We start from the raw sequence: 22,899 nt of genomic DNA, 5'->3' as shown, positions 1-22,899 counted from the left end.
TGGGCATTGAACACCCCATCACCTTCAATTACTAAAGGCTATTGCAATTGTCCCTGTCTTACAGATGAAATTGCGGTATGGCTTGGTCTTCTTTGGAGGAGGGAGAGAGAGAGAGAGAGAGAGAGAGAGAGAGAGAGAGAGAGAGAGAGAGAGAGAGAAGAGAGAGAGAGAGAGAGAGAGAGAAGAGAGAGAAAGAGAGAGAGAGGAGAGAGAGAGAGAGAAGGATTTTCTCATCTTTAAAGAAAATATTAAAGTAACTAAAAAATGATCTACTTCAAAAACGGTGTTTCCTTTAGGGCCAAATCGTTTGATCTCATCTTTGAGACTAAGAAGCAAGACAAGTATTTGATTGTAAATTAAAACAAAGAGTCATCTCCCTGCACCCCGTTCTTGAGGACGTCAGTCACAGTGGTCGCAGCATTCCAAGCTGAGTTGGGCAAAGCATCTGCTGGAGTGTAATCAGCCCTAAGAACCCCTATCCATAGGTGGAGGAAAGCCTGGAGAAGACACCGCCGGGAGAGTCCATGGAAGACGTCTTCTTTGATCCCGGGGTCACAAAGATTTATTACTTCCTCGCTGAGGGAGAAACCTCGGGCCAGCAGAACCCGGGAGCCCCGAGTGGAAAGCCTGCGGCGGCGCTTTGCGGCCTAGGAGCACTTGGGCCCGCGGGTGCGTCCTGGTTTTCCTGAGGGGTCGGGCGGTTCCGACCCCTAAAGAAGAACAGAGTGGGCGGCCGCTGGGAGATTTCTACTTTACCAGAAAGCAAAAATGTGCAGATGAGCCCGGCAGCTGCACGCAGAATCCAAATTACCCAGAGCCCGGCCCAGCGCTGCGAACCTCCTGTCCGCGCCCCGGAGCTCTGCGCACGCGTGGTTGCGGCCTCCAGCGCAATGGCCACCAGAGTAGCCCCGCAGTAAATCGTGGCCCACGTCTGCAGACCTCGGAGCGGGGCGGCGGGAGCGGGCGCTGAGTGGGGGCGGGCGCAGCGAAGGGGAGGAGCCGCAGCAACAGACGGCGGCGCGCACCAACCCCGCACGCCCGGCGGGTGCCGCGCCGAGCTGGCCTGGGCGTGTGGCGGGCGCTCGGGGCTGGGTATCTGGTAGCAGCATCCTCCCGTTCGCGCGGCGGCGGCGGCAGCGGTGGGGGTTCCTGTACCCGGACAACTTGTGGGCCTGAAGCGGCCAGTGCCAGGATCGGAGCGGGCCTGGGAAAGCTGCAGCCCGCGCTTTTCAGCGGAGAGCTCTGTGTAGAGGATCCCTCCGGGCCGGTAGGAGGCTGAGGAGCGGCGGGGCCGACCATGCCTGCCGGAGCATCCTCTACGTAATGGAAGAAGCCGCCGCCGCCGCTGCAGGGTCGCGGTGCGCCCCATCCACTGCCGCCAGAGGGATGGGTAGAGTCGGGGTGCGGAGGCCAAGAACGAGAGAGGCGGAGCCGCTTTGCCCGGAGCTGGGTCTCGTTTAATCCCCCTCCCCTCAGCCTCCGCCAGTGGGCATCGGGGCCCGGAAGGAAGCTGCAGTCCGGAGGAGGCAGAGGATACGCAGCAGGAGCCGGGCGCCCTGGGCTCAGGAGCGCGGAGCAGAGCTCCAGGCCTGGTGAAAGTTTCCCTTCCCCAGTCGCCGGGCGCCCGCTTCCCGGAAACTGCCAAGGGCTTGGGCTTCCGAATCCCGCGGCCCCCTGCGAGGCACCCCCAGCGGAAGACAGCGCGCGAGAAATCGAGGAACGAGTAACAGCAGCGGGACAGACCTCCGGGCCGCGATCCCAGGCCGCTCCCGGTCGCGCCCGCGGCTCCAGGTGAGCTGGGGAGCCAGGCAGACTGGAGGGTGGGTGGTACTCAGGCGGCGGCTGGGAGAAGGCTTGAGGCGCACCGGTTTACTCCGCTTCCCCTCGCAGGTCTGTCCGGGAGCCGCTGCCATGGGACAGCCAGTCCTGGGCGCCGAGGACCAGCCGCCGCTGCTGCAGCCGCGCCCGCCTCGGAGCCGCGGCCCCAGTCCTCGCGCCCGAAGCCGGCCCACTGCGTCCCCCTCCCGGGCTGCAGGGCCGCCTCCGCCACGCCGCGAACCCCGAGTGTGCCTGTGATGAGCCGCAGCCCCCTGGGAGCCCTGTCCCCCGGCGCGCCTCCCCGCTTGCTCCCGGCCGCGCCTGCCGCCTCCGCACGCGCCTCGCTCCCGCCCAGGTCCCGGCGCCCGGGCCGCCGCTGGCCCGCGTCGCCCCTCGGGATGAAGGTGTTCCGGAGGAAGGCGCTAGTGCTGTGCGCGGGCTACGCGCTGCTGCTCGTGCTCACCATGCTCAACCTCCTGGACTACAAGTGGCACAAGGAGCCGCTGCAGCAGTGCAGCCCGGACGGACAGCTGGGGGCCGCGGCAGGGGTGGCTGGGGACGGCTGGGGGCACCCGAGACCTCCTCCCGCGGTGTCGCGTCGTGCACACACCCGCTCGGACCCCCGCACCCCTCACCACGCCCCCGCTGCCGCTGTCCTAGGGGCGGCACCCGCAGCCGCGGCGGGGGCCGGGGCCGCAGCCTCCTCCGGCAATAGCACCCGCGGCGCCCGGGGCAGGGAGATCAAACGGCAGCTGGTGTACGTGTTTACCACCTGGCGCTCAGGCTCGTCCTTCTTCGGGGAGCTCTTCAACCAGAATCCCGAGGTATTCTTCCTCTACGAGCCGGTGTGGCACGTGTGGCAGAAACTGTACCCGGGGGACGCCGTGTCTCTGCAGGGGGCAGCGCGGGACATGCTGAGCGCTCTGTATCGCTGTGACCTCTCCGTCTTCCAGCTGTACAGCCCCGCCGGCAGCGGGGGGCGCAACCTCACCACACTGGGCATTTTTGGCGCTGCCACCAACAAGGTCGTGTGCTCTTCGCCGCTCTGCCCTGCCTACCGCAAAGAGGTCGTGGGGCTGGTGGACGACCGGGTGTGCAAGAAGTGTCCACCTCAACGCTTGGCGCGCTTCGAGGAGGAGTGCCGCAAGTACCACACGCTGGTCATCAAGGGCGTGCGCGTCTTCGATGTGGCCGTGCTGGCGCCGCTACTTCGCGACCCGGCCCTGGACCTCAAGGTCATCCACTTGGTGCGTGATCCTCGTGCTGTGGCCAGCTCACGCATCCGCTCGCGCCACGGTCTCATCCGTGAGAGCCTGCAGGTGGTACGCAGCCGGGACCCGAGAGCCCATCGCATGCCATTCCTGGAGGCTGCTGGCCACAAGCTGGGTGCCAAGAAGGAGGGTGTGGGTGGCCCGGCAGACTACCATGCACTTGGCGCTATGGAGGTCATCTGCAACAGCATGGCCAAGACACTGCAGACAGCCCTGCAGCCCCCCGACTGGCTACAAGGCCACTACCTAGTGGTGCGGTACGAGGACCTGGTGGGAGACCCCGTCAAGACCCTACGGAGGGTGTACGACTTTGTGGGACTGCTGGTGAGCCCTGAAATGGAGCAATTTGCCTTGAACATGACCAGTGGTTCGGGCTCCTCCTCCAAGCCTTTTGTGGTGTCTGCCCGCAACGCCACACAGGCAGCCAACGCATGGAGGACGGCCCTCACCTTTCAGCAGATCAAACAAGTGGAGGAATTTTGCTATCAGCCCATGGCTGTGCTGGGCTATCAGAGGGTAAATAGCCCCGAGGAAGTCAAAGACCTCAGCAAAACCCTGCTGCGAAAGCCCCGGCTCTGAGGGTTTCCGGGGAGGCCGGACTGGAGGTGGGAGACACACACAGGAAGACTGTCGAGGTGGGAGACAACCTACCCACAGGGGACTGTGGTGTGTTTAAGCAGGAACGGTCCAGACCCAAGCCGAGGAAGCCCACACATTCTGTGATAGATGTATAATATAAATAACCACACAGACACTTGCTGTCAATGTTCCGAGTCTTGCATTTCAAGAACAGTCACAATGCACACACATCTCAGAAAAGGCGAGACTTGAAAGTTCTGACCAGCTGCCTTCCTGTCCTCTCCCTGCCTTTTCTCCCTTTCCCTTTCTCCCAGGTCTTACCTTCCCTCCTACCTGCCCTGCATTTTGAAGTGGGATACTGATGAAAGCAAGATCCAGTAACCCAAATCTTGTTTACAAAATTTTTGTGGTATCTGTGAACATGTAGTAGCGTAATTTGGATGTGGGGTGAGGGGATAAAAAAAGGGGAAGTGGCCCAAGAGCAGAAAGCCCCACTGGGAATAATAAACCAAGGAGGCATTCATTTAAAGTAGACTTTTCTGTAAAAGCAAAGGCTATATGTGAGTATTAATAAAGAAGATAATAAATAATACTAATTTTTATATTTGCCTCCATTACTTTGGATTTACCTGTATTGATCTGTGTAGCTTCCGATGGAATCTGCTTACCATCCCCGAACTCCCATTTCCAGTCTGTTTCCTAGAGATCAGTTACGATGGGAAGCAGCTTCTTACTCCCTGGGAGTTGTTTTCTTACATGTAAATCGTAGTCTGTTAGGTGCCAAGGAATGGGGACAAGTCTTCAAATTCAAAACCAAGCCAGGAGCACAGAAAGAAAAAAGCATTCGGTGTTAATTAATGAGTTTAGACTGGGGAATCCTGAAGCAGAAAACAAAGTTTCAGTCCCGAGTTTAGTCCAGAAAAAAGATTTTAAAAAAAAGTATGTAATTAAAAAGTATTTCTGATTATTAGAATACAGACCTCAAATGTTAGTGTGATCATATTGTGACAATGGTAGCAACTTCTTGGGTTAGAAATGTAAGAGAAATAGATGTGTATGGCATGTCTTTCTGCTTCTGACACAGGGAGGCATATGAAAAGGAAGTTTCACCTGAGAAGTGTAAGGGCACTCACAGGCTTTGCCTTGCTTTTGATCCAAATTAGTACAAAAGAGAATGTGAATTTATAATGGTTTATTTATGATGCCCCTGGGGTATGCTGCTTTTCTTTACCATAGTTCCTAAAAGTAAAAGTGCAGAGAAACTATAACATGTGCTGACAGTATAAGGTTTCAGCTGAAAGTTTCTTTTAGATATGAAAACGAACTATGAGCTAGTGTGCTGAATTTTGAGATTTGGTGTTTTCCAGGGGGGAACCCATTGCAGTTTTCCTCAGTGGCGTTGCTGCTGCACTGAGCCCATTGTGTGGGAGCATTTTGCAGAATGGCATATTACAATGCTACGAAACCTAAAAAGAAACGAGAGACAGTGTAATTACATATTACATTAAATGGCATACAAGTTCAATATAATGACTGTTACGTGTATTGTGAGATCTCTGCAGGCCAACTTGTATAGGTTAAATGCTGAGGATTTTATTTTAAGGAAAGAATGTTAAAAAATATGTACATGGGAAATATTTTGACAGGATGATTCTTAAGTATAATTTTCATTATGTGAAATCTATACTGTTAACAATTCAAAGGTAAGCAAGCACGGAGGTTTAAACAAGATGTATTGAGCAGTGGATTTTAAACAAATTCTAGAATGGCTTATTTTTAATTTACTAAAATAGTTTATAATATTGTGTTTCATAAGCCCTATTACAGCTATAACATTGTTCATGTTTTCAACGATAGTTTCATGGTAGTGCCTATGCTGAATTATCTTCAGCAGCAGAATATTTGTAATAGCTTTAATTTAAGAATACTTTAAAATTAAATGAACAAAATAAATATTAATGTTGGGTGAGTATAGATGGAACAGATTTATGAGGAAATTAAGACAGCATAATTAAGAAGCAACTACCCAGAATAAAATAACCATTTAAAAAGAAATTTCATATGGCATTCAGCTCTTCTCACTTAACCACAGTAAAATTCATGCTTAGTTTCTCAGTGAAGGATTTTTAAGCAGTTGAATTCATTCTTTTCTCAGTATATTGAAGCACTTTGATTGCTTTATAGTGGAATTACAATGTTCCGGGACCTTGATTTAACAATATATTAGATGCTGCATAGAGCCCTTGCAGCCTGCTGAGTATTTGTGGCCTCTGCTCAGATGAAATTTTAAGCTAAACACCAACAATTCTCCCTTGCTGTGTTCAAATCAGGTTTTCAGCTGTGATTCTCTTGTTTTGTAACAGCTGCATTCTCCCTACTCCCACTCCTTGGGCTCTGTAATTTGAAAAGATGAATTGTTGCTCCTGGAGATTTGTACCTAGCTGCATTCTAGGAAAGGGAGACAGGTGCAGTTCCCCCCGACAGCCCAGATAGTCCTATCAGTGACATTCAGCTCCCACCAGCTGGAGAAGGAGAGCAGTGTTTTTTGGCATTAATAAGCTCTGTCAAGCCCTTGGTGCAAGCAGACCTGTGCCTCAACAAATTACAACAGAGCCTGTGGCCATTTCTGAGGCAGCAAAATGTGAAAGATATTCACATTTCCCATCTTGGCAATATATCCATCAGCAGGAGGAAATATTTTTCAGAGTAGGTTATCAGAGTGATTTTTAATTAATTAATTTAATTTAAATTATTTATTGTTTAAAGTATTACATATGTCTCCTTTTATCCCCATTGACCTCTCCCCAGCCACAGCTCAGAGGATAGCATGCCTGACTTACCCCTTTGACTTTGGAATGCCTTTGTCAATGAGACAGTCCTCTTTATAAAATGAAGTACCCATTGCATTTAGTCAACAATATGTGTTTGGAACAAGGCAGCAGCACAGGCTGGAGCTTGAGTTTCAGGGAGCTCAGAGGCCCTCAAAGGCCTCATTCAATCTGACCCTGGGTACCTGGCAGGCCGGGACTGGGGCAAACCCTGTTTTCCTTCAGTGTCTATCACAGTGTGAGTGCTTGATGAATATTTATTATGTAAGTGAATGGACTATGTAACTATCAAATTTTGAAAGTCCTCAGAAGGGAAAGAGGAAGAATGTGTTACTTCTTTGGAGAGAGTGCTAGGCAATTCACCAAAGATTACTGAAGGAAGTGGGCCTTAGGTTCTGTCTAGATGTGGGGAGTGGGCAATAAAAACATCTTCAAGATTTCCAGAATGAGCTTGCATAGACTAATATATCTCACCGATGAATTAGAAACAAAAATTCAGAATTTCTGAATGTGGAGAGGTAAGTTTCCAAATGAGAAATTTGATTTATGCTCTTTGTTTTCCCAAGAGCAAGTTCAAGTTAGGGATCATATACCTGCAAAATGAAGGCTACCCAGTGCCTAAGGGAGGGCTAGAAAGTTGTTTATTATTGCAGAAACCATGTGGCATATATTTATAGTTTTGAGTGCTGTGAATGTGCAGTTCGAAGGACTGTGAGGGGGATTTCACCCAGACATAGGAGTAGCTACTTTTAAGAATTTGTGCTAATGTGGATGCTGAATGAGACCATGGCTGCCTGTTCCTATGCGTCCCTGCCCAGTTGCGCCCTGTTCTGGCTGGGATTTCTGTTGTACACACTACAGTGTGGCTGGATTATGCTGTCAGTTTGAAATTAATGTGAATTTGAGTGAGGCCATAAATTAATATTCTCTGGTTCTAAGCAATGAAATAAAGATCACATTTGAAACTCAGACTCTAAAGATGACTTCAGAAAGACCAGGAGGGAAATAAAAAGGCGTGTGTTCTTCATAGTCATGAATAAGGATGAGGCATACCTCACCACTCCCCAACTTTCTTCCCTCTCTGTGCTCCTGCGCACCTGTGCATACAATGGAGTGTCCGAATGGTCTTTAGGTCTGGAGGAGAGAATAAGTTTATGCCAGCTAATGAGCATGTGGAGAGGGACACTTGATCTCTGGCCTCCGGAGAGCGAGTGGCCAACGATTCTTTCCAACCGTATAACAGTTCTGTGTCAGGACCTACTGTGAACAGGTAGAAAATAAGTGTGTGATGAGATGTCCCCAGGTAAATGCACAGTTTACAGAGCCCTTTAGTCACTCACCTGGCGGAGGGCCCTTTCAAATCTGTCATGGCTGAGAACGTAATTTCACATCTCCCTCCTTTCTGGGCCCCCTAACTGCTACTTCTGCAGTTCAGGTAGAGCCACTTAGCTGCTTGCCTACGGGCTCTGGTACAAGTGTTTAATAATTGAAATTACAGGGCTTGACTTTTATTACATCTGATGCAATTCCACACACCCTTAATCAAACTATGCTAAAGAAATTGTCAAATGCTGAACAACATCAAGTTTGCAGAACAGGAAACTTTATGAACTGGTGTTTGGGGATGGTACTGTTTATAAACTTGAAGGAGGCTTGAAGGGGCAGGAGCCTGTCTGTACACTTGTCAGGTGGCCACGGCCAAAGCTTAACTTTTGGTTGAACCAGTTGTTTGTAATCAGAGGGCAAAGTGTTTTTGGACTGCTTGAATTTTCGGTTTGTGACAGTCACCTGCCAAGGGAATGAATGTGAAATTGATCACTATAACCAAAAACGACTCAAACCATTCAGTAATGGTTCCAATCCCAGGTGCAGAGACAGGGCTTGATGGAAATTCACCTTGAAGCAGTTAGTCCTTAGACAGGACCAACTATATAATTTTTGGGGCTCAGTGCAAAATGAAAACGTGGAACCCCTTGCTAAAAATTATTAAACATTTCAATTCGGCAAACAGCAAGGAAGCGAGGCCCTTCTGAGTGTGAGGCCCACAAACTGTGTCCAGATGCAGATTTTGAAAAGCCTGACCACAGAGTAAATAATTGAAATTATGGAAAGAGTAAATAAGGGTGGCCTTATACACTCCTGGAAAGTGGGTGTAAAGTTATGAATTATTGTGTGTAACTATAATTACAGAAAAAATCCTAGCGAGACAAGTGTACTTTGTATGATGTAATTCAGTGAGTGCACACAGGACTAAGTCCCTGGAGATTGCAGCAATGATGGACAATGAGTCATCAATGGGTCTTGATCCTATTCAGGTCCCAGACAGTCTATGCTTTTGTGGAATCCATCTCAGAACAGGTCAGACATCTTTTATAAGGATGACCTCCTTGTCCTCAGTGTGTGGATGCTGGCAAGGCCTGCTAATGATAATGTTCCCTCCCTATTGGAACTACTGTGAGACTCTATTTGCATTGTGTATAATATATAGGGAAAGTCTATATATGGAAAAGCAAAATGCAAGTCACAATAAACTGAAGAAATAAAGGTCAAGATGTGCTTAAGCCAACTGGCATGCCTCCTCAATGTGCTAAGTAAGGTCAGCTAAGTTGTCTTTTATTATAGACTAGAGGCCCAGTGCACGAAATTCGTGCACAGGGGGGGGGTTTGTCCCTCAGCCCAGCCTGCACCCTCTCCAATCTGGGACCCCTCAAGGGATGTCCGACTGCCCATTTAGATCTGATCCCACCGGGTCTAAATGGGCAGTCGGACATCCCTCTCACAATCCAGGACTGCTGGCTCCCAACTGCTCACCTGCCTGACTTCCTGATTGCCCCTAACCACTTCTGCCTGCCAGCCTGATCACCCCCTAACCACTCCCATGCCAGCCTGATTGATGCCTAACTGCTCCCCTGCCAGCCTGTTTGCCCCCAACTTCCCTCCTCTGCCGGCCTGGTCACCCCTAACTGCCTGCCCCTGCAGGGTTGATCGCCCCCAACTGCCCTCCCTTGCAGGCCTGGTCCCTCTCAACTGCCCTCCCCAGCTGGCCTGGTGCCTCCCAACTGCCCTCCCCTGCTTGCCTGATCGCCCACAACTGCCCTCCCTTGCAGGCCTGGTCCCTCCCAACTGCCCTCTCCCGCTGGCCATCTTGTGGTGGTCATCTTGTGTCCACATGGGGTCAGCTATCTTGTGTGTTGCAGTGATGGTCAATCTGCATATTACTCTTTTATTAGATAGGATAGAGGCCTGGTGCATGGGTGGGGGCCAGCTGGTTTGCCCTGAAGGGTGTCCCGGATCAGGGTGGGGGTTCCCTTGGGGCGTGGGGCAGCCTGGGTGAGGGGCCTGTGGTGGTTTGCAGGCCAGCCATGCCCCCTGGCAACCCAAGTGGAGGCCCTGGTATCTGGAATTTATTTATCTTCTACAATTGAAACTTTGTAGCCTGGAGCGGAGCCAAGCCTTCTGCTCGCTCCGTGGTGGCAGCCATTTCTGTTGGAATTTATGTATCTTCTATAATTGAAACTTTGTAGCCTGGAGTGAAGGCCTGAGCTGGCCAGGGCTGCGGAAGCTTGGCTTCCTCCATTGCCAGGGAAACCCAAGCCTCCCTCCTGCTCCCTGTGGCTGCAGCCATCTTGATTGGGGTTAATTTGCATACTTGCTCTGATTGGCTGGTGGGCATGCTGGTGGGCATGGCTTGTGGGTGTAGCAGAGTGATGGTTAATTTGCATATTACTCTTTTATTAGATAGGATGTGATATGCCCTACTTTCCTCTGGGTAACAGTTCTTCATCCTTTCTACACCTCTTCTGTCTCCCATTTCTTCTCTACTTTGTGAAAGGATCCTGGATCTTTTTGGAGCTTTTATTTATCAGCCCTGCTCCAAGACACAGACTGCCTTTCTGCTCCCTACTCCCACTGCTGCCTCATCCATAAGTCTCCTGGTGGTAGTGACTGCAGACTAGGATTATTTGTAGCCAACTTTTTCTCCAGGCAGGAAAGAACAGGCTTAATTTGTGTGTGTATCTTCTCAGTACTGGGGCCACACCTCATTTGTAGGTCTTTATGAAGTGAGTGCTAAATAAGAGATATAATCCAAGAAAGCAGAGCAGACTGGATTGAGGGGCAGACACTTTGTCAAAGAGTCTGTAGAGCTAGTTTGCATGATGTCCTGAACTTCAGGTGTGTGGCAGACAAGCTAAAAAGAAGGCAAATTCCTATGGATGAAAAGAATACCAAGTAATGCCTGCCAAAGGCCTCAAATGTAGTCTTTAAATGTTTGAAACAGAGAAATAGAGTCCCCCCAAAGGAAGGTAACAACTAAATTACAGTTAAACAGAAATGATACAATTTTTTAAAGGGCCCAGTAGAGAAATATATTACTGCAGCACAGGCTGAGGCTGTGTACTGATTTTTGCCATGTGGAGCTCACTGTCAAGGTGATCTTTTAGGAAAAAACTTCAGGAAACAATTGGGAGGTCTAAAGATTACATTTCCATTTTCATATGTCCCAGTTACTCTGATAAGCTCTATTCTCTCTAGTACTGGTTCCTGGGAGGAATTAAAATAGTTGATGCTCAGTATCTTTAGATGAAAAAAAGTATATTATGTTATTTCTTTTTCTTTCTGAAATAATGGCATTCAGATTTATGGTTTTTAGGCCTGTTATTTAACCAGACATGAGTTATGAGTGCACTTTACTTAGGTTCACTCTTTGCTGTACATGTTCTTCCATTTATATTTCTGCATTTTCCAAGTGACTTCTCAATGTATTGTGCTCTTTGTAACTTTCTATCACCATTTTAATTCATTTTAAAATGCCTGGAGTAGCGATACTCATGATGGTGATGGTAATAATCATGCCATAATTTACCCTTTGTAGGATATTCATTATGTGCCAGTCACTGTGCAAAGCATTTTATGGGCATGATTCTATTTCATTCTCGTAACAATCCTATAGAATCAGTATTATTATTGCCTCTATTTTATAGAAAGGAAATATAGATTCAGATGGGTAATTTTTCTAATTACCACAGTTAGTAGTAATTTTCCTAAGGTCAAACAGCTAGTAAGTGAGGAAGCCTATTTCTTTTTCCTTTGAACATAAGAGGTCACATGGTTTCCACTTAAGGGATATTAACAAAATAGCAGATCCTGTCCCCCTACCCGCTCCAAATGCTTTCTGAGAAATGCATCCTGGATGTTTGAGGCATTATGCTTTCAGCCAGATGGTTTCAGTACCTTTAGAGATACATTTAAAATTGTTTTCACATATGCACATAGTTTTAGTTCATTATTGAATTTATTGGAATGACATTGGTAAATACAATTACATAGGTTTCAGGAGTACAATTCTATACCTCATCTGTATATAGTGTTGTGTGTTCACCACCCCAAGTCCCCTTCCATCAACATTTATCCCCCGTATACCATCTTCTACTTCCCCCCACCCTCTTCTTTTTGGTAATCATCAGATTATTGTCTGAGGTTCCCCCCCCCGCCCAGCCCCCCTTATTCCCTTCACTTATTTCACCCAGCCTCGAAACTCCCTCCCCTCTGACAACTGTCAATCTGTTTTCTGTAAGTCTTTCTATTTTGGTTGTTAGTTTATTTTGTTCATAAGATTCCACATATAAGTGAAATCATATGTTACTTGTCTTTCTCTGATTGGCTTATTTCACTTAGCATAATTCCCTCCAGGTCTATCTATGCTGTCACAAAGGGTAAGAACTCCTCCTTTTATACAGCTGATGGGCACTTGGCTGCTTCCAAATCTTGGCTACAGTGAACATAGGGGTGCATATGTTCTTGTTTCTGGTTTCTTTGGATATACTAGTATTGCCAGAAGTGGAATCATTGGGTCATAAGGCAGTTCCATTTTTAATTTTTTGAGGAAATTTCATATTGTTTTTAATAGTGGTTGCACCAGTCTGCATTTCAAATGGTGTCCAAGGGTTTCCTTTTCTCTACATCCTTGACAACACTCTTTGTTGATTTTTTTTTTAATTTCTTTATTGATTAAGGTGTCACATATTTGTCCTCATCCCCCCATTCCCATCCCACACCCCTCCCCTTGGATGCCCCAACCCTCTGTTGAACTTAAGCATTGGTTAGGCTCATATGCATGCACACAAGACCTTTGGTTGATCTCTCCCCCCTCCCCCCACCCTCCCCTATCCTCCCTCTGAGGCCCGATAGTCCGATCGATGCCTCCTTGTTTCTGGTTCTGTTCTTGTTCATCAGTCTATGTTGTTCATCATTTCCCCTAGATGAGCGAAATCATGTGTCACTAGAGATATACTTATAAGAATTGAATGTGCGACGAGCAATAATAGTTATGCTGACAGGCAAATGAATCAGTCTGTAGTGAGTTTCTTTCTGGACCAACAGTTCTTTTGAGACCCAATATCAATGTCCACCAGTTCCCTATGAGTACATGTCGGCACTGACCCCTCAGCTCTGGACGGTGGACAAATGGTGGTAATGCAGGTCCGACTCCCTCTGGTTTGGTCTCGGCCGGACCCAGGGGCACTGCTTCACCCAGATCCAGGGGCCCACGGCCTCACCCGGACCCGGGGCCAGGCCCACCCGGATCCAGGGGCCCGCGGCCCCACCCGGACCCGGGGCCAGGCCCACCCGGATCCAGGGGCCCGCGGCCCCACCCGGACCCGGGGCCAGGCCCACCCGGATCCAGGGGCCCACGGCCCCCCCCGGACCCGGGGCCAGGCCCACCCGGATCCAGGGGCCCACGGCCCCCCCCGGACCCGGGGCCAGGCCCACCCGGGTCCAGGGGCCCGCGGCCTCACCCGGACCCGGGGGCCAGGCTCACCCGGATCCAGGGGCCAACGGCCTCACCCGGACCCGGGGGCCAGGCTCACCCGGGTCCAGGGGCCCGCGGCCCCCCCCGGACCCGGGGCCAGGCCCACCCGGGTCCAGGGGCCCGCGGCCTCACCCGGACCCGGGGCTAGGCTCACCCGGATCCAGGGGCCCGCGGCCTCACCCGGACCCGGGGCCAGGCTCACCCGGATCCAGGGGCCCGCGGCCCCCCCCGGACCCGGGGCCAGGCCCACCCGGATCCAGGGGCCCACGGCCTCACCTGGACCCGGGGCCAGGCTCACCCGGACCCGGGACCCGGGCTCACCCGGATCCAGGGGCCCACGGCCTCACCCGGACCCGGGGCCAGGCTCACCCGGATCCGGGGGCCCACGGCCTCACCCAGACCCGGGGCCAGGCTCACCCGGATCCGGGGGCCCGCGGCCTCACCCGGACCCGGGGCCAGGCTCACCCGGACCCGGGGGCCCGCGGCCTCACCCGGACACGGGGCCAGGCTCACCCGGATCCGGAGGCCCGCGGCCTCACCCGGACACGGGGCCAGGCTCACCCGGATCCAGGGGCCCGCGGCCTCACCCGGACCCGGGATCTTTGTTGATTTTTTGATGATAGCCATTCTGACAGGTGTGAGGTGATATCTCATTGTGGTTTTAATTTGCATCTCTCTGATGATTAATGACATTGAGCATCTTTTCATATGTCTATTGGCCATATGTATGTCCTCTTTGAATAAGTGTATATTCAAGTCTTTTGCCCATTTTCAATTGGATTGTTTTCTGGTGTTGAGTTTTATAAGTTCTTTATAAATTTTGGATAGTAACCCCATATCAGATGTATCGTTGGTGAATATGTTCTCCTATTCAGTGGGTTGTCTTTTCATTTTGTTGATGGTTTCCTTTGCTGTGCAAAAACTTTTTAGCTTGACACAGTCCCATTTGTTTATTTTTTCCTTTGCTTCCCTTGCCTGAGGAGCTATATCAGAAAAAATATTGCTAAGAGAGATGTCTGAGATTTTGCTACCTATATTTTCTTATAGGATTTTTATGATTTTGAGTTTTACATGTAAGCCGTTTATCCATTTTGAGTTTCATTTTGTATATGGTGGTCTAGTTTTCATTTTTTTTTCTTTTTGCTGTTAGCTATATAATCTTCCCAACACCATATATTAAATACTGTCTTTACCACATTGTATGTTTTTGCCTTTCAATTATTTATTTATTTATTTATTTATTTATTTATTTATTTATTTTTTCCCCGAGGGGATGCCTTGATAACGGACCAAGTTTGACATAGTTTAATGGCAGGGACACGGGACAGAGACCTGCCTGCCGGTCGCCTTCTGGAACTTTACTCACTGAACTTAAAGCCACACACTGAACGCGGATGGACAGGGGAGCCTAGGACTGCCGACGCCCAGGGCCCTGACGCCCAGCTGTCACGGAAGGTTCACCTGGAGCCGCCCATGTCCCGAGGCCACTCTGCTGAGACGGGCCAGAGAGCGAGAGGCACCGGATTCTCAAACCACCAGGGCGAGCCCGGGCCGGTGGCTCAGTGGTTGGAGCGTCATCCCTGTACACCCAAAGGCTGCGTGTTTGAGTCCCTGTCAGGGCACATGTGGGAGGCAATCTCTCTCCTTTCCTCTCTAAAACCAGTAAAACAGATCCTCGGGTAAGGATGTAAAGAAAATTAAAAAACAACAACAAACAACACCGAGGTGAGCACTAAACCCTAGTGGGAAGGCTGAGCCTCAACCACTCCAGCCGAGCTCATCGGCTCAGCTTCTCGGTCCTGGAGCCCTTCCCTCCTGCCGCCGAGGTGCAGCGATGCGGCGCAGGCTCGAGCACTGGGTGTCACCGGGCCTCTGCCCGATGCGCCCCCCGTGAAGCGATTTACAGAGAAGGCGCTGCCGTGCGTCCTGCGGGCCAGCTCCGCTCGAGGGCACAGAGGGCTTTCTGCTTAGCACAGCTGACACCTACCAACAACACACACCAAGAGACATGCAAAAGCTGCGAGAACTGGGTGTGAGGACGGGCGTGGCCGCGGGGGGCGGGACAGGCGTGACGGGAGCTGCCACTCGGGCTCCAGGTCCAGGGTCCCTGCACACAAGGCCTGGCGTGTCTGCTCTCCGGCTCCCCCCTCGGGATCCACAGCTGGTTCCCCATCAGGCACCGAGCAGTCTTGTGGCTTTTGGTCCAAATGGGGCTCTTCGGAGCCTTTTTCCATCTTTTTATCCGTCCGCGAAGAGCTAAGTTCAAACGCCGGAAACCGGGATGTCTCAGGTGCCAGGACGCGGGAGAGACAGTGGATCGCACCAGCCATGCCTTCAAAGAGTGAACCGGTCTGCCGGGATGCGGCACCCGTGGGCGGGCGCCACAGTCCAGACACCGCTCTGCAAACTTGCAAGCGCGGTAGAGGTACTTCCTGTCCCGGGTGAGGGGGCACAGGGGCCGGAAGGCGCAGCCATTGCCGGCGGCCTCGCGGCCAGAGCGCCCCACTCCTCGCGTCCTCAGGAACTGCTCCTCCGCGAGCGCCGTGGACGCCTGCCTCGGCGTGGGGGTGGCCCCGGGCCCCAGTGCACCCGTTGGTCCGTTTCGTTGCTTAGAGACGACGACGGGCAGTTCCCGGAGCAGAGGGCTGTGGCGGACAAATCAACGCTGGGCTTCACCTCTGGCCAAGGTTTCCGGGCCCACTTCGGCCGCTGGCTGCACCAGCAGGTAGCCAATGCCGGCCATGGCCATGCTGGGGGCGGCCCCCGCCCTGCTGCCGGTGCCACTGGGACAGCAGGGGCCGCGCTCAGCCTTCCGCTCCCCCCTCCTGGGCCGACTCAGGAACAGCAGCGACGACCCCTCTGGCGGCCCTCTCACTCACTCCCGGCCCCGGGATCTCCGGTATCTCCGGCTCCAGGCCGTGGAGGGCGTAAGATGCCCTGGCCCGCCGTAAAGCAGCCCGTCGGGAAGGCCCGGATCTTGGCAGACAATGGATCTCTGGAGCTGCAGAAGCTTCGCGACGCACTCCGGGGACTCGCCGTCACTTCTAGTGTGCACACCACCGCTCCCACGGCCAGCGGCCCCGCGGCCCGCGAGGGACGGGAGCCTGCGGCCACTCGGACTCCGAAGGGTCCTCTCCACGTAACCCGGGGCCGCCGCAGGCGGGTCTGGCCACGCGGCACCCGGTGCAGCTGCAGGGACAGCAGGGCCAGGCCTGTCCGGCCAGTATAAGCAGAGCGGCGTGGGCCCGCGTCGCAGCCCTGCGCCCATCTGCGGTAGCAGATCTCTGAGTTGGTCTGGATCCCCTGGTCCAAGGGTGAATGATCTGCCCGTCGTCGTGAAACGCGAGGCCGAGCTCGTCGGGGGCGGGCGTGCGGGAAGCATCGGCCGCGTCCTCGGCCGCGGCGGAGGCAGCGGCGTCCGCGGAGGCGGCGGCCTCGTAGTCCGGGCAGGGGTTGGGGAACGCGCGCCCCTCCATCTCCGCCTCGGCGCCCAGGTGCAACCTGAGCCGCTTGGACAGGGTCTCGCCCAGCGCCGCGCGCCGGGCCCAGCGCCGGGGCCGCGCGGGACGGTGCGCGCGCGGGGACAAACCTCCGGCGGGGCGTTCGCCCGGGGACCGCTCGGGGACCCCGCGGGGGCGGGCTCGGCGGGGGAGCCTCTGCGCGGGGCCCGGGCCGCACCTTCAGCCACAGCTGGCGCGCCGTGCCCACCCGGCCGGACGCTGCCCGGGCAGCGGGGCCCCGCGGGGAGCGCTGGGCGGCTCCGAGCCCGGTCACGGCCGCCGGCCCAGTCCCTTCGCCGACCGCCCGGCCCGCGAGCCCCCGGCTGGAAGCGCCGCCCGCGGTCGAGCCCTTCCCACGATTCTCGAGAGAAGCGGGCGGCCGCGAGGGGCACGTTCTCGCAGGGAAACCCGGAGCGGGTTCGCCGTCATCCAAGGCGCCGGCGGTCCCGGGCGCGCCGTCACCCCCTGCATTTTCTCCCGCCCGCGGGGCCGCCGCCAGGGAGCAGCTCTTTGTTCCGATTCAGGAAAAATATCGCCTCTAAGAAAATACCGCCTTCAATTATTAATTGAGCATCTAGGTGTGGGTTTATTTCTGGACTCTTTATTTTGTTCCATTGCTTTTATGCCATACCATGCTGTTTTGATTACTATGGCCTTGTAGTATAGTTGATATAAGGTAGCTAATTCCTCCAATTTTGTTCTTTCTCAAGATTGCTGAGGCTATTCGGGGTCTTTGTGGCTCCATATACATTTTTGGAATATTTGTTTTAGTTCTGCGAAATATGCCATTGGTATCTTGATTGTGTTGAATCTATTGATTGCTTTCTAAAGATTCTAATTCTTTCTATCCCTGAACATAGTATATGCTTCCACTTCGTTGTAACTTCTTCAGTTTTTTTCCTTGGTGTCTTAAAATTTTCTAAGTATAAGTATTTTACATCCTTGGTTAAATATATTCCTAGGTATTTTTTAAAATATATATATTTTTTTATTGATTTCAGAGAGGAAGAGAGAGAGAGAGAGAGAGAGAGAGAGAGAGAGAGAGAGGCATCAATGAGAGAGAATCACTGATCGGCTGCCTCCAGCACACCCCACACTGATGATCAAGCTCACAACCTGGATATATGCCCTGACCAGGAATCAACTGTGACCTCCTGGTTCATAGTTTGACGCTCAACTACTGAGCCATGCTGACTGGGCTTCCTAGGTATTTTTTTTTATGCAATTGTAAATGGGATTGTTTTCTTCATTTCTCTTTCTCATAGTTCATTATTGATATATAATAAAGAGGTAATATGCAAATTGACCCTCACACCATAACACCGTTGCAAGATGGCTGCCCTTCCCAGCACCTCCCCTGGCCCCACCTCTGATCAGCCTCTCCCACCCCAATTGAGGGTGGGGTCGCTAGCCAACCCTCCACCCGGCCACGGCCCCTTACCCAGGCTGGCCATGCCCCCACACTTTCCCAGGGCTGGGGGTACCTCAGGCAGGCTGCAGGCACGGTGTTGGTCAGAGGCAAAGGTCCTGGCTGTCCCTGGCCTAAAGAGTCCAGAAAACCTCAGCAGTGGCCAAAGACCAAGACCAAGTGGAAAGGTCCCTGCTGGCACTTATGGCTCAAAGTGCCAGGAGGAGGCAGAGCATCTTGAACCTGCAACCCTGGTGTCTGCACACCAAGCCTTGGGGCACACCACACCGGTGGTGCCTGTGGGTGAAAGGGGGAGAGCAGGGAGCTGGGGTGTGGAGCTGGCGGGGGCGGGGGCTAGAGTCTTCGGGAGCAGTCTGCGACCCGCACGCTCGGGCCTGGTCAAAGCCCCTGGTCAGCTCTGCTGCTTTCCTTCCAGATGCAGCTATCCCTGAGCTGACTGGCATTGCGCTCAGAGAAGCAGCTGCCACTGGGCTCAGTTAAATAAGAGAAATCAAAGATCTGAGAGTAAATATCCTCCCAGCCTCTTCCTATGCCCCCAGGTGAGGAGGGCTGGGGCTGGGGGGAATGGAAAACGGCTGCTGCTTTGCATTTTGTAATGAAAAGACGCCTGCTAAAGGAGAGCTGATTCGTTTCCAGTAACACCTGGTGTGTCCCCTGCCCCAGCCCCGAAGCCTGACAGCACCTAGCAAAGGTGTGACCACACAGCCACGTTGGCCTGGCTCCTGGAATGAAGGAAGGAAGTTTGAGCAGCATTGATAAAAAAAGGGTAAAGATTGAAAAACACCACTTTGTACTCAAATGGCACTATAAAATGCAGATTATAACATCTGATTCTTCTGTTTTGATTTTGAGGCAGAGGACAAATAGGTTCATGGGAAAAGCAGAAAAAAACAAGGGGAAAGGGAGAGGATTCTGCCGTCCACAGCACTAACGTTGTTTTTTGTTATTTTTCCTTCTGTTCTTCAAGTCAGTATATGCCATTTAAACCACTTTATGGGGTTAGGTAAAGAGCTAATGCTTCCTCTATTAAGAGCAAGCAGCAGTGCCTTTCATATGAGTCGCATACATTTAATCCATTCAAATGGAGCATACTGAGTGGAGAGAATGGTATGTGTCATCATAAAGGCATTATGATGCTATATGGCTAAAGATCTTATTTATTTTGCAATTTAGAGAATGTAGACAAATCAGGCATTGAAAATGAATGTGCATGCTTAAGTGCATGACTTTATTTTTATCCGTAATGACCAAATGATTGGTCACCAGGAGGTGCATTGATGGGTTTCGTGGTGCGGCGGTTCTGGGGTCTCGTGGCACGGCGGGTCTGGGTGAGGCTGTGTGGCACGGGCCAGGGCCAGGGGACCTGAGGCTGCACCCCCTGCCCCGGCACCAGGTCATGAGGCTGTGACCCTTGCCTGGCGGGGCTTGACAGGGATGGGGCCGGCTGGGTCTTAGTGTCGCCCAATGGGGGTGGGGCTGGCTGGACACTTCTATCATAGAGAAAGGGCAAATAGCAATATTAAAATATTTCCTCTGATTAATTCCCTTTTAATGTGCATGAATTTCATGCACCAGCCCCCTAGTTGATATATAAAAATAACTGATTTCTGGATATTTACTTTGTATCCTGCTACTTTACTAAATTCATTTATCAGTTATAGTAGTTTTTGGTGGCAACTTTAGGGCTTTATATATGCATTATTATGTCATCTGCAAATAATGACAGTTTTACTTCTTTTTTAATTTGGATGCCATTATTTCTTCATCTTGTCTGATCACTGTGGCTTGAACCTCCAGTAGTCCACTGAATACGAGTGGTGAAAACAGGCATCCCTGTCTTGTTCTTGATCTTTTAAAAAAAATCTTTATTGCTGAGAGTATTTTCCCCTTATAGCCCCCCTCAACCCAGTTTCTGCCCTGCCCCAGGCCTTTACCACCCTATTGTATGTGTCTATAGGTAATGCATATTATACATACATGATCATTGGTTAATATCTTCCCATCTCCCATTCCCCCCTTCCCTCAGATTTATTAGTCTGTTCCATGTTTCCATGCCTCTGGTTCTATTTTATTCATCAGTTTATTTTGTTCACTAGATTTCTTGTTTGTTTATTTTGATTTTTAGATTCAATTGTTGATAGCTATGTATTTATTGCCATGTTATTCCTCCTCCTCCTCCTCCTCCTCTTCCTCCTCTATTTCTTAAAGAATACCTGTCAACATTTCATGTAATACTGGTTTGGTGGCGATGAACTCCTTTAGCTTTTCCTTGTCTCTGAAGATCTTTATCTGACCTTCAATTCTAAATGATAGCTTTGCTGGATAGAGTAATCTTGGTTGTAGGTCCTTGCTATTCATCACTTTAAATATTTGTTGCCACTCCCATCTGGCCTGCAAAGTTTCTGTTGAGAAATCATTTCACAGTCGTATGGGTACTCCCTTGTAGGTAACTAACTGCTTTTCTATTGTTGCTTTTAAGATTCTCTCTTTGTCTTTATCCCTTGGAATTGTAATTATGATGTGTCTTGATGTGGGCCTCTTTGGGTTCCTATTGTTTGGAACTCTCTGTGCTTCCTGGACTTGTAAGTCTATTTCTTTCACCAGGTAGGGGAAGTTTTCTGTCATTATTTCTTCAAATAGGTTTTCAATATCTTTCTCTCTCCCTTCTCCTTCTGGCACCCTCCTAATGCGAATGTTGGTACACTTGAAGTTGTCTCAAAGGCTCCTTACACTATTTTCATATTATTGGATTATTTTTTCTTTTTGCTCTTCCGAGTGGCTGTCTTTTTGCTTCCTCATATTCCATATCATTAATTTTATTCTCGGAATCCTCTACTCTACTGTTGAATCTCTGTAAATTATTCTTTATTTCAGTTAATGTAAGCTTAATTTCTGACTGGTTCTTTTTCATGTCTTTGAAATTCTCACTAAGATCCTTGAAAGTCTCATTAAATCCCTTGAAACTCTCATTAAGATCCCTGAGCTGCCTTGTATCTAGTAGTTTGCTTGCTTCCATTTCATTCAGTTCTTTTTCTGGAGATTTCTTCTATTCTTCCATTTGTGACATCTTTCTTTGTCTCTGCATTTTGGCTATTTCCCTGTGTTTTTATTAGGTAGAGCTGCTATGTCTCCTGGAGTTGGTAGAGTGGTCTTGTGTAGTAGGTGTCCTGTAGGACCCAGTGGCTGAGCCTCCACAGTCACTTGAGCTGGGCACTCCAGGTGTGCTGCTGTGTGGGCTGTGTGCAGTGTTGTTGTAGTTGAGCCTTGATTGCTGTTGGTATCACTGGGGGAAATTGACTTCCAGGTCAGTTGGCTGTGAGGACTAGCTATGACTACAGTGGAAGAGCTGCTGTGCAGGAGACACCCCTATGGAGCAGGGCTTGCTTCAGAGGGGCTTTGATGCTCAATGTTGCTGCCTCTTGAGTGTGTTGTTTGTGGATGTGTAGGGTTGTAATCTGGTACTGTCTGAAGCTGCCAACAGGTGCACTGGCTCTGGGACCTCCTGGGATGTGTAAAGTCAGCCATTGACTTTACACTCAGCAGGAGCAACAGAGTAATCTGCAGATGGCTGCTACTTGTACGGGGCTTGGAAATGCCCAGGTGAGGCCAAGTTCTGAAGCAAGGCAGGCTGGTTCTAGTGCTGGGTCTTGGTCCTCCTGTTGATAGGTATGGAGCATGCTGATGCCCACTGCTGCTTGTGTGAGAGATTTTAGGCAAGTCTGAAGCCTGAGCCAGGACAAGCCATGCATATGGAAAAGCTGCTGCAAACAGCTTAGGTGGGGCTGAAAATTAGATGGGGCGGGGTCTCAGAATCACCAAGGCAGAGGAAACAGTGTGAGCCATGCTGATGGAAACTCAGAAATGGCTGCCATTCAGCTCTGTGATAAGGGAGGTCCCCGCACAAGAACCTGTGAGCACCCCTGTCTGGGAGAAAGCTGCCCCTGAGTTCCTGCCCCTATGCCAGATGATCCTGCGGGGGCCTGACATGGCGGGGATCTCCCTTTTCCGCGTCCCGCGCAGAAAGAGAGATGAACGAACCGGTTCTAAATGGAGGCGGCCAGGGATTGAGAAATATTAGAAATAAAGAGAGGAGAGATAGATTTGAAAGCTGGGGCTGGGTGGATCTTTCTGTGCCTTGCTGAGGCCATAGAACAGATCCAGACTGCAAAGCTGAGGCTTTATTTATAATCAGGGAAAACAAGGGAATTAACAATGTTCTTGTAAGTTTCACTTGTTTTGGCAGCACTTGCTGCCCCTCCCACAGCCCACTAGCTACCCAGGAAAGATCTAGGGATCAGTTACAGGATCAGGCTTAATTATGCTGGGAGGGGTCTGCCTTCCAAATGAACTTGTTTGTGACCTTGCCACAGGTCAGTCCCAGGCTTAACCCTGTAACTGCTTCCTACAGATCCAGTTCCTCTCTGCATGTCCTGGATCTCCCAAAGTTGCCATCCCAGTGCTGGAGCCCAAAGGGAGCAAGTTCAGGTAAGCTCATGTGCCATCCCTTTAAGAGGAACTGCCTGGGTCTCCAGCAGCCTCTGAGTCACTCACCCACAATCCCCACTGGTTTTTATAGCCCAAAGTTACAGGGATTTTTCTTCCCAGCTCTGGAACCTTGGGATAGGGCTTTGATGTGGGGCTGGGACCCCTACCTCTTCAAGGG

General features: G+C 51.0%; 1 protein-coding gene and 1 pseudogene across 2 annotated transcripts; one reads left to right on the top strand and one right to left on the bottom strand.

The window, feature by feature from the left end:
• Window positions 1-960: 960 nt before the first annotated feature.
• CHST2 (carbohydrate sulfotransferase 2) lies at window positions 961-9,176 on the top strand. The gene is made up of 2 exons (XM_079766712.1): window positions 961-1,791; window positions 1,891-9,176. Exon 2 carries the CDS (start codon window positions 2,076-2,078, stop codon window positions 3,666-3,668), a length of 1,593 nt encoding a protein of 530 aa, XP_079622838.1. The 5' UTR covers window positions 961-1,791; window positions 1,891-2,075; the 3' UTR covers window positions 3,669-9,176.
• A 6,790-nt stretch (window positions 9,177-15,966) lies between these two features.
• On the bottom strand, window positions 15,967-18,679 carry LOC307097244 (lanC-like protein 2; annotated as a pseudogene). Its single transcript has 2 exons — window positions 18,603-18,679; window positions 15,967-16,985 (listed from the first exon to the last, which is right to left on the bottom strand). The product of its transcript is annotated as a lanC-like protein 2 (transcript).
• Between the last annotated feature and the right edge of the window lie 4,220 nt (window positions 18,680-22,899).

This window comes from Cnephaeus nilssonii (genome assembly GCF_951640355.1).
Source record: "Cnephaeus nilssonii genome assembly, chromosome: 3".
In the NCBI taxonomy this organism is placed as follows: Eukaryota; Metazoa; Chordata; class Mammalia; order Chiroptera; family Vespertilionidae; genus Cnephaeus; species Cnephaeus nilssonii.
Note: the sequence above shows the minus strand (reverse complement) of the source record. Positions and strands in the feature narration are given on the sequence as shown.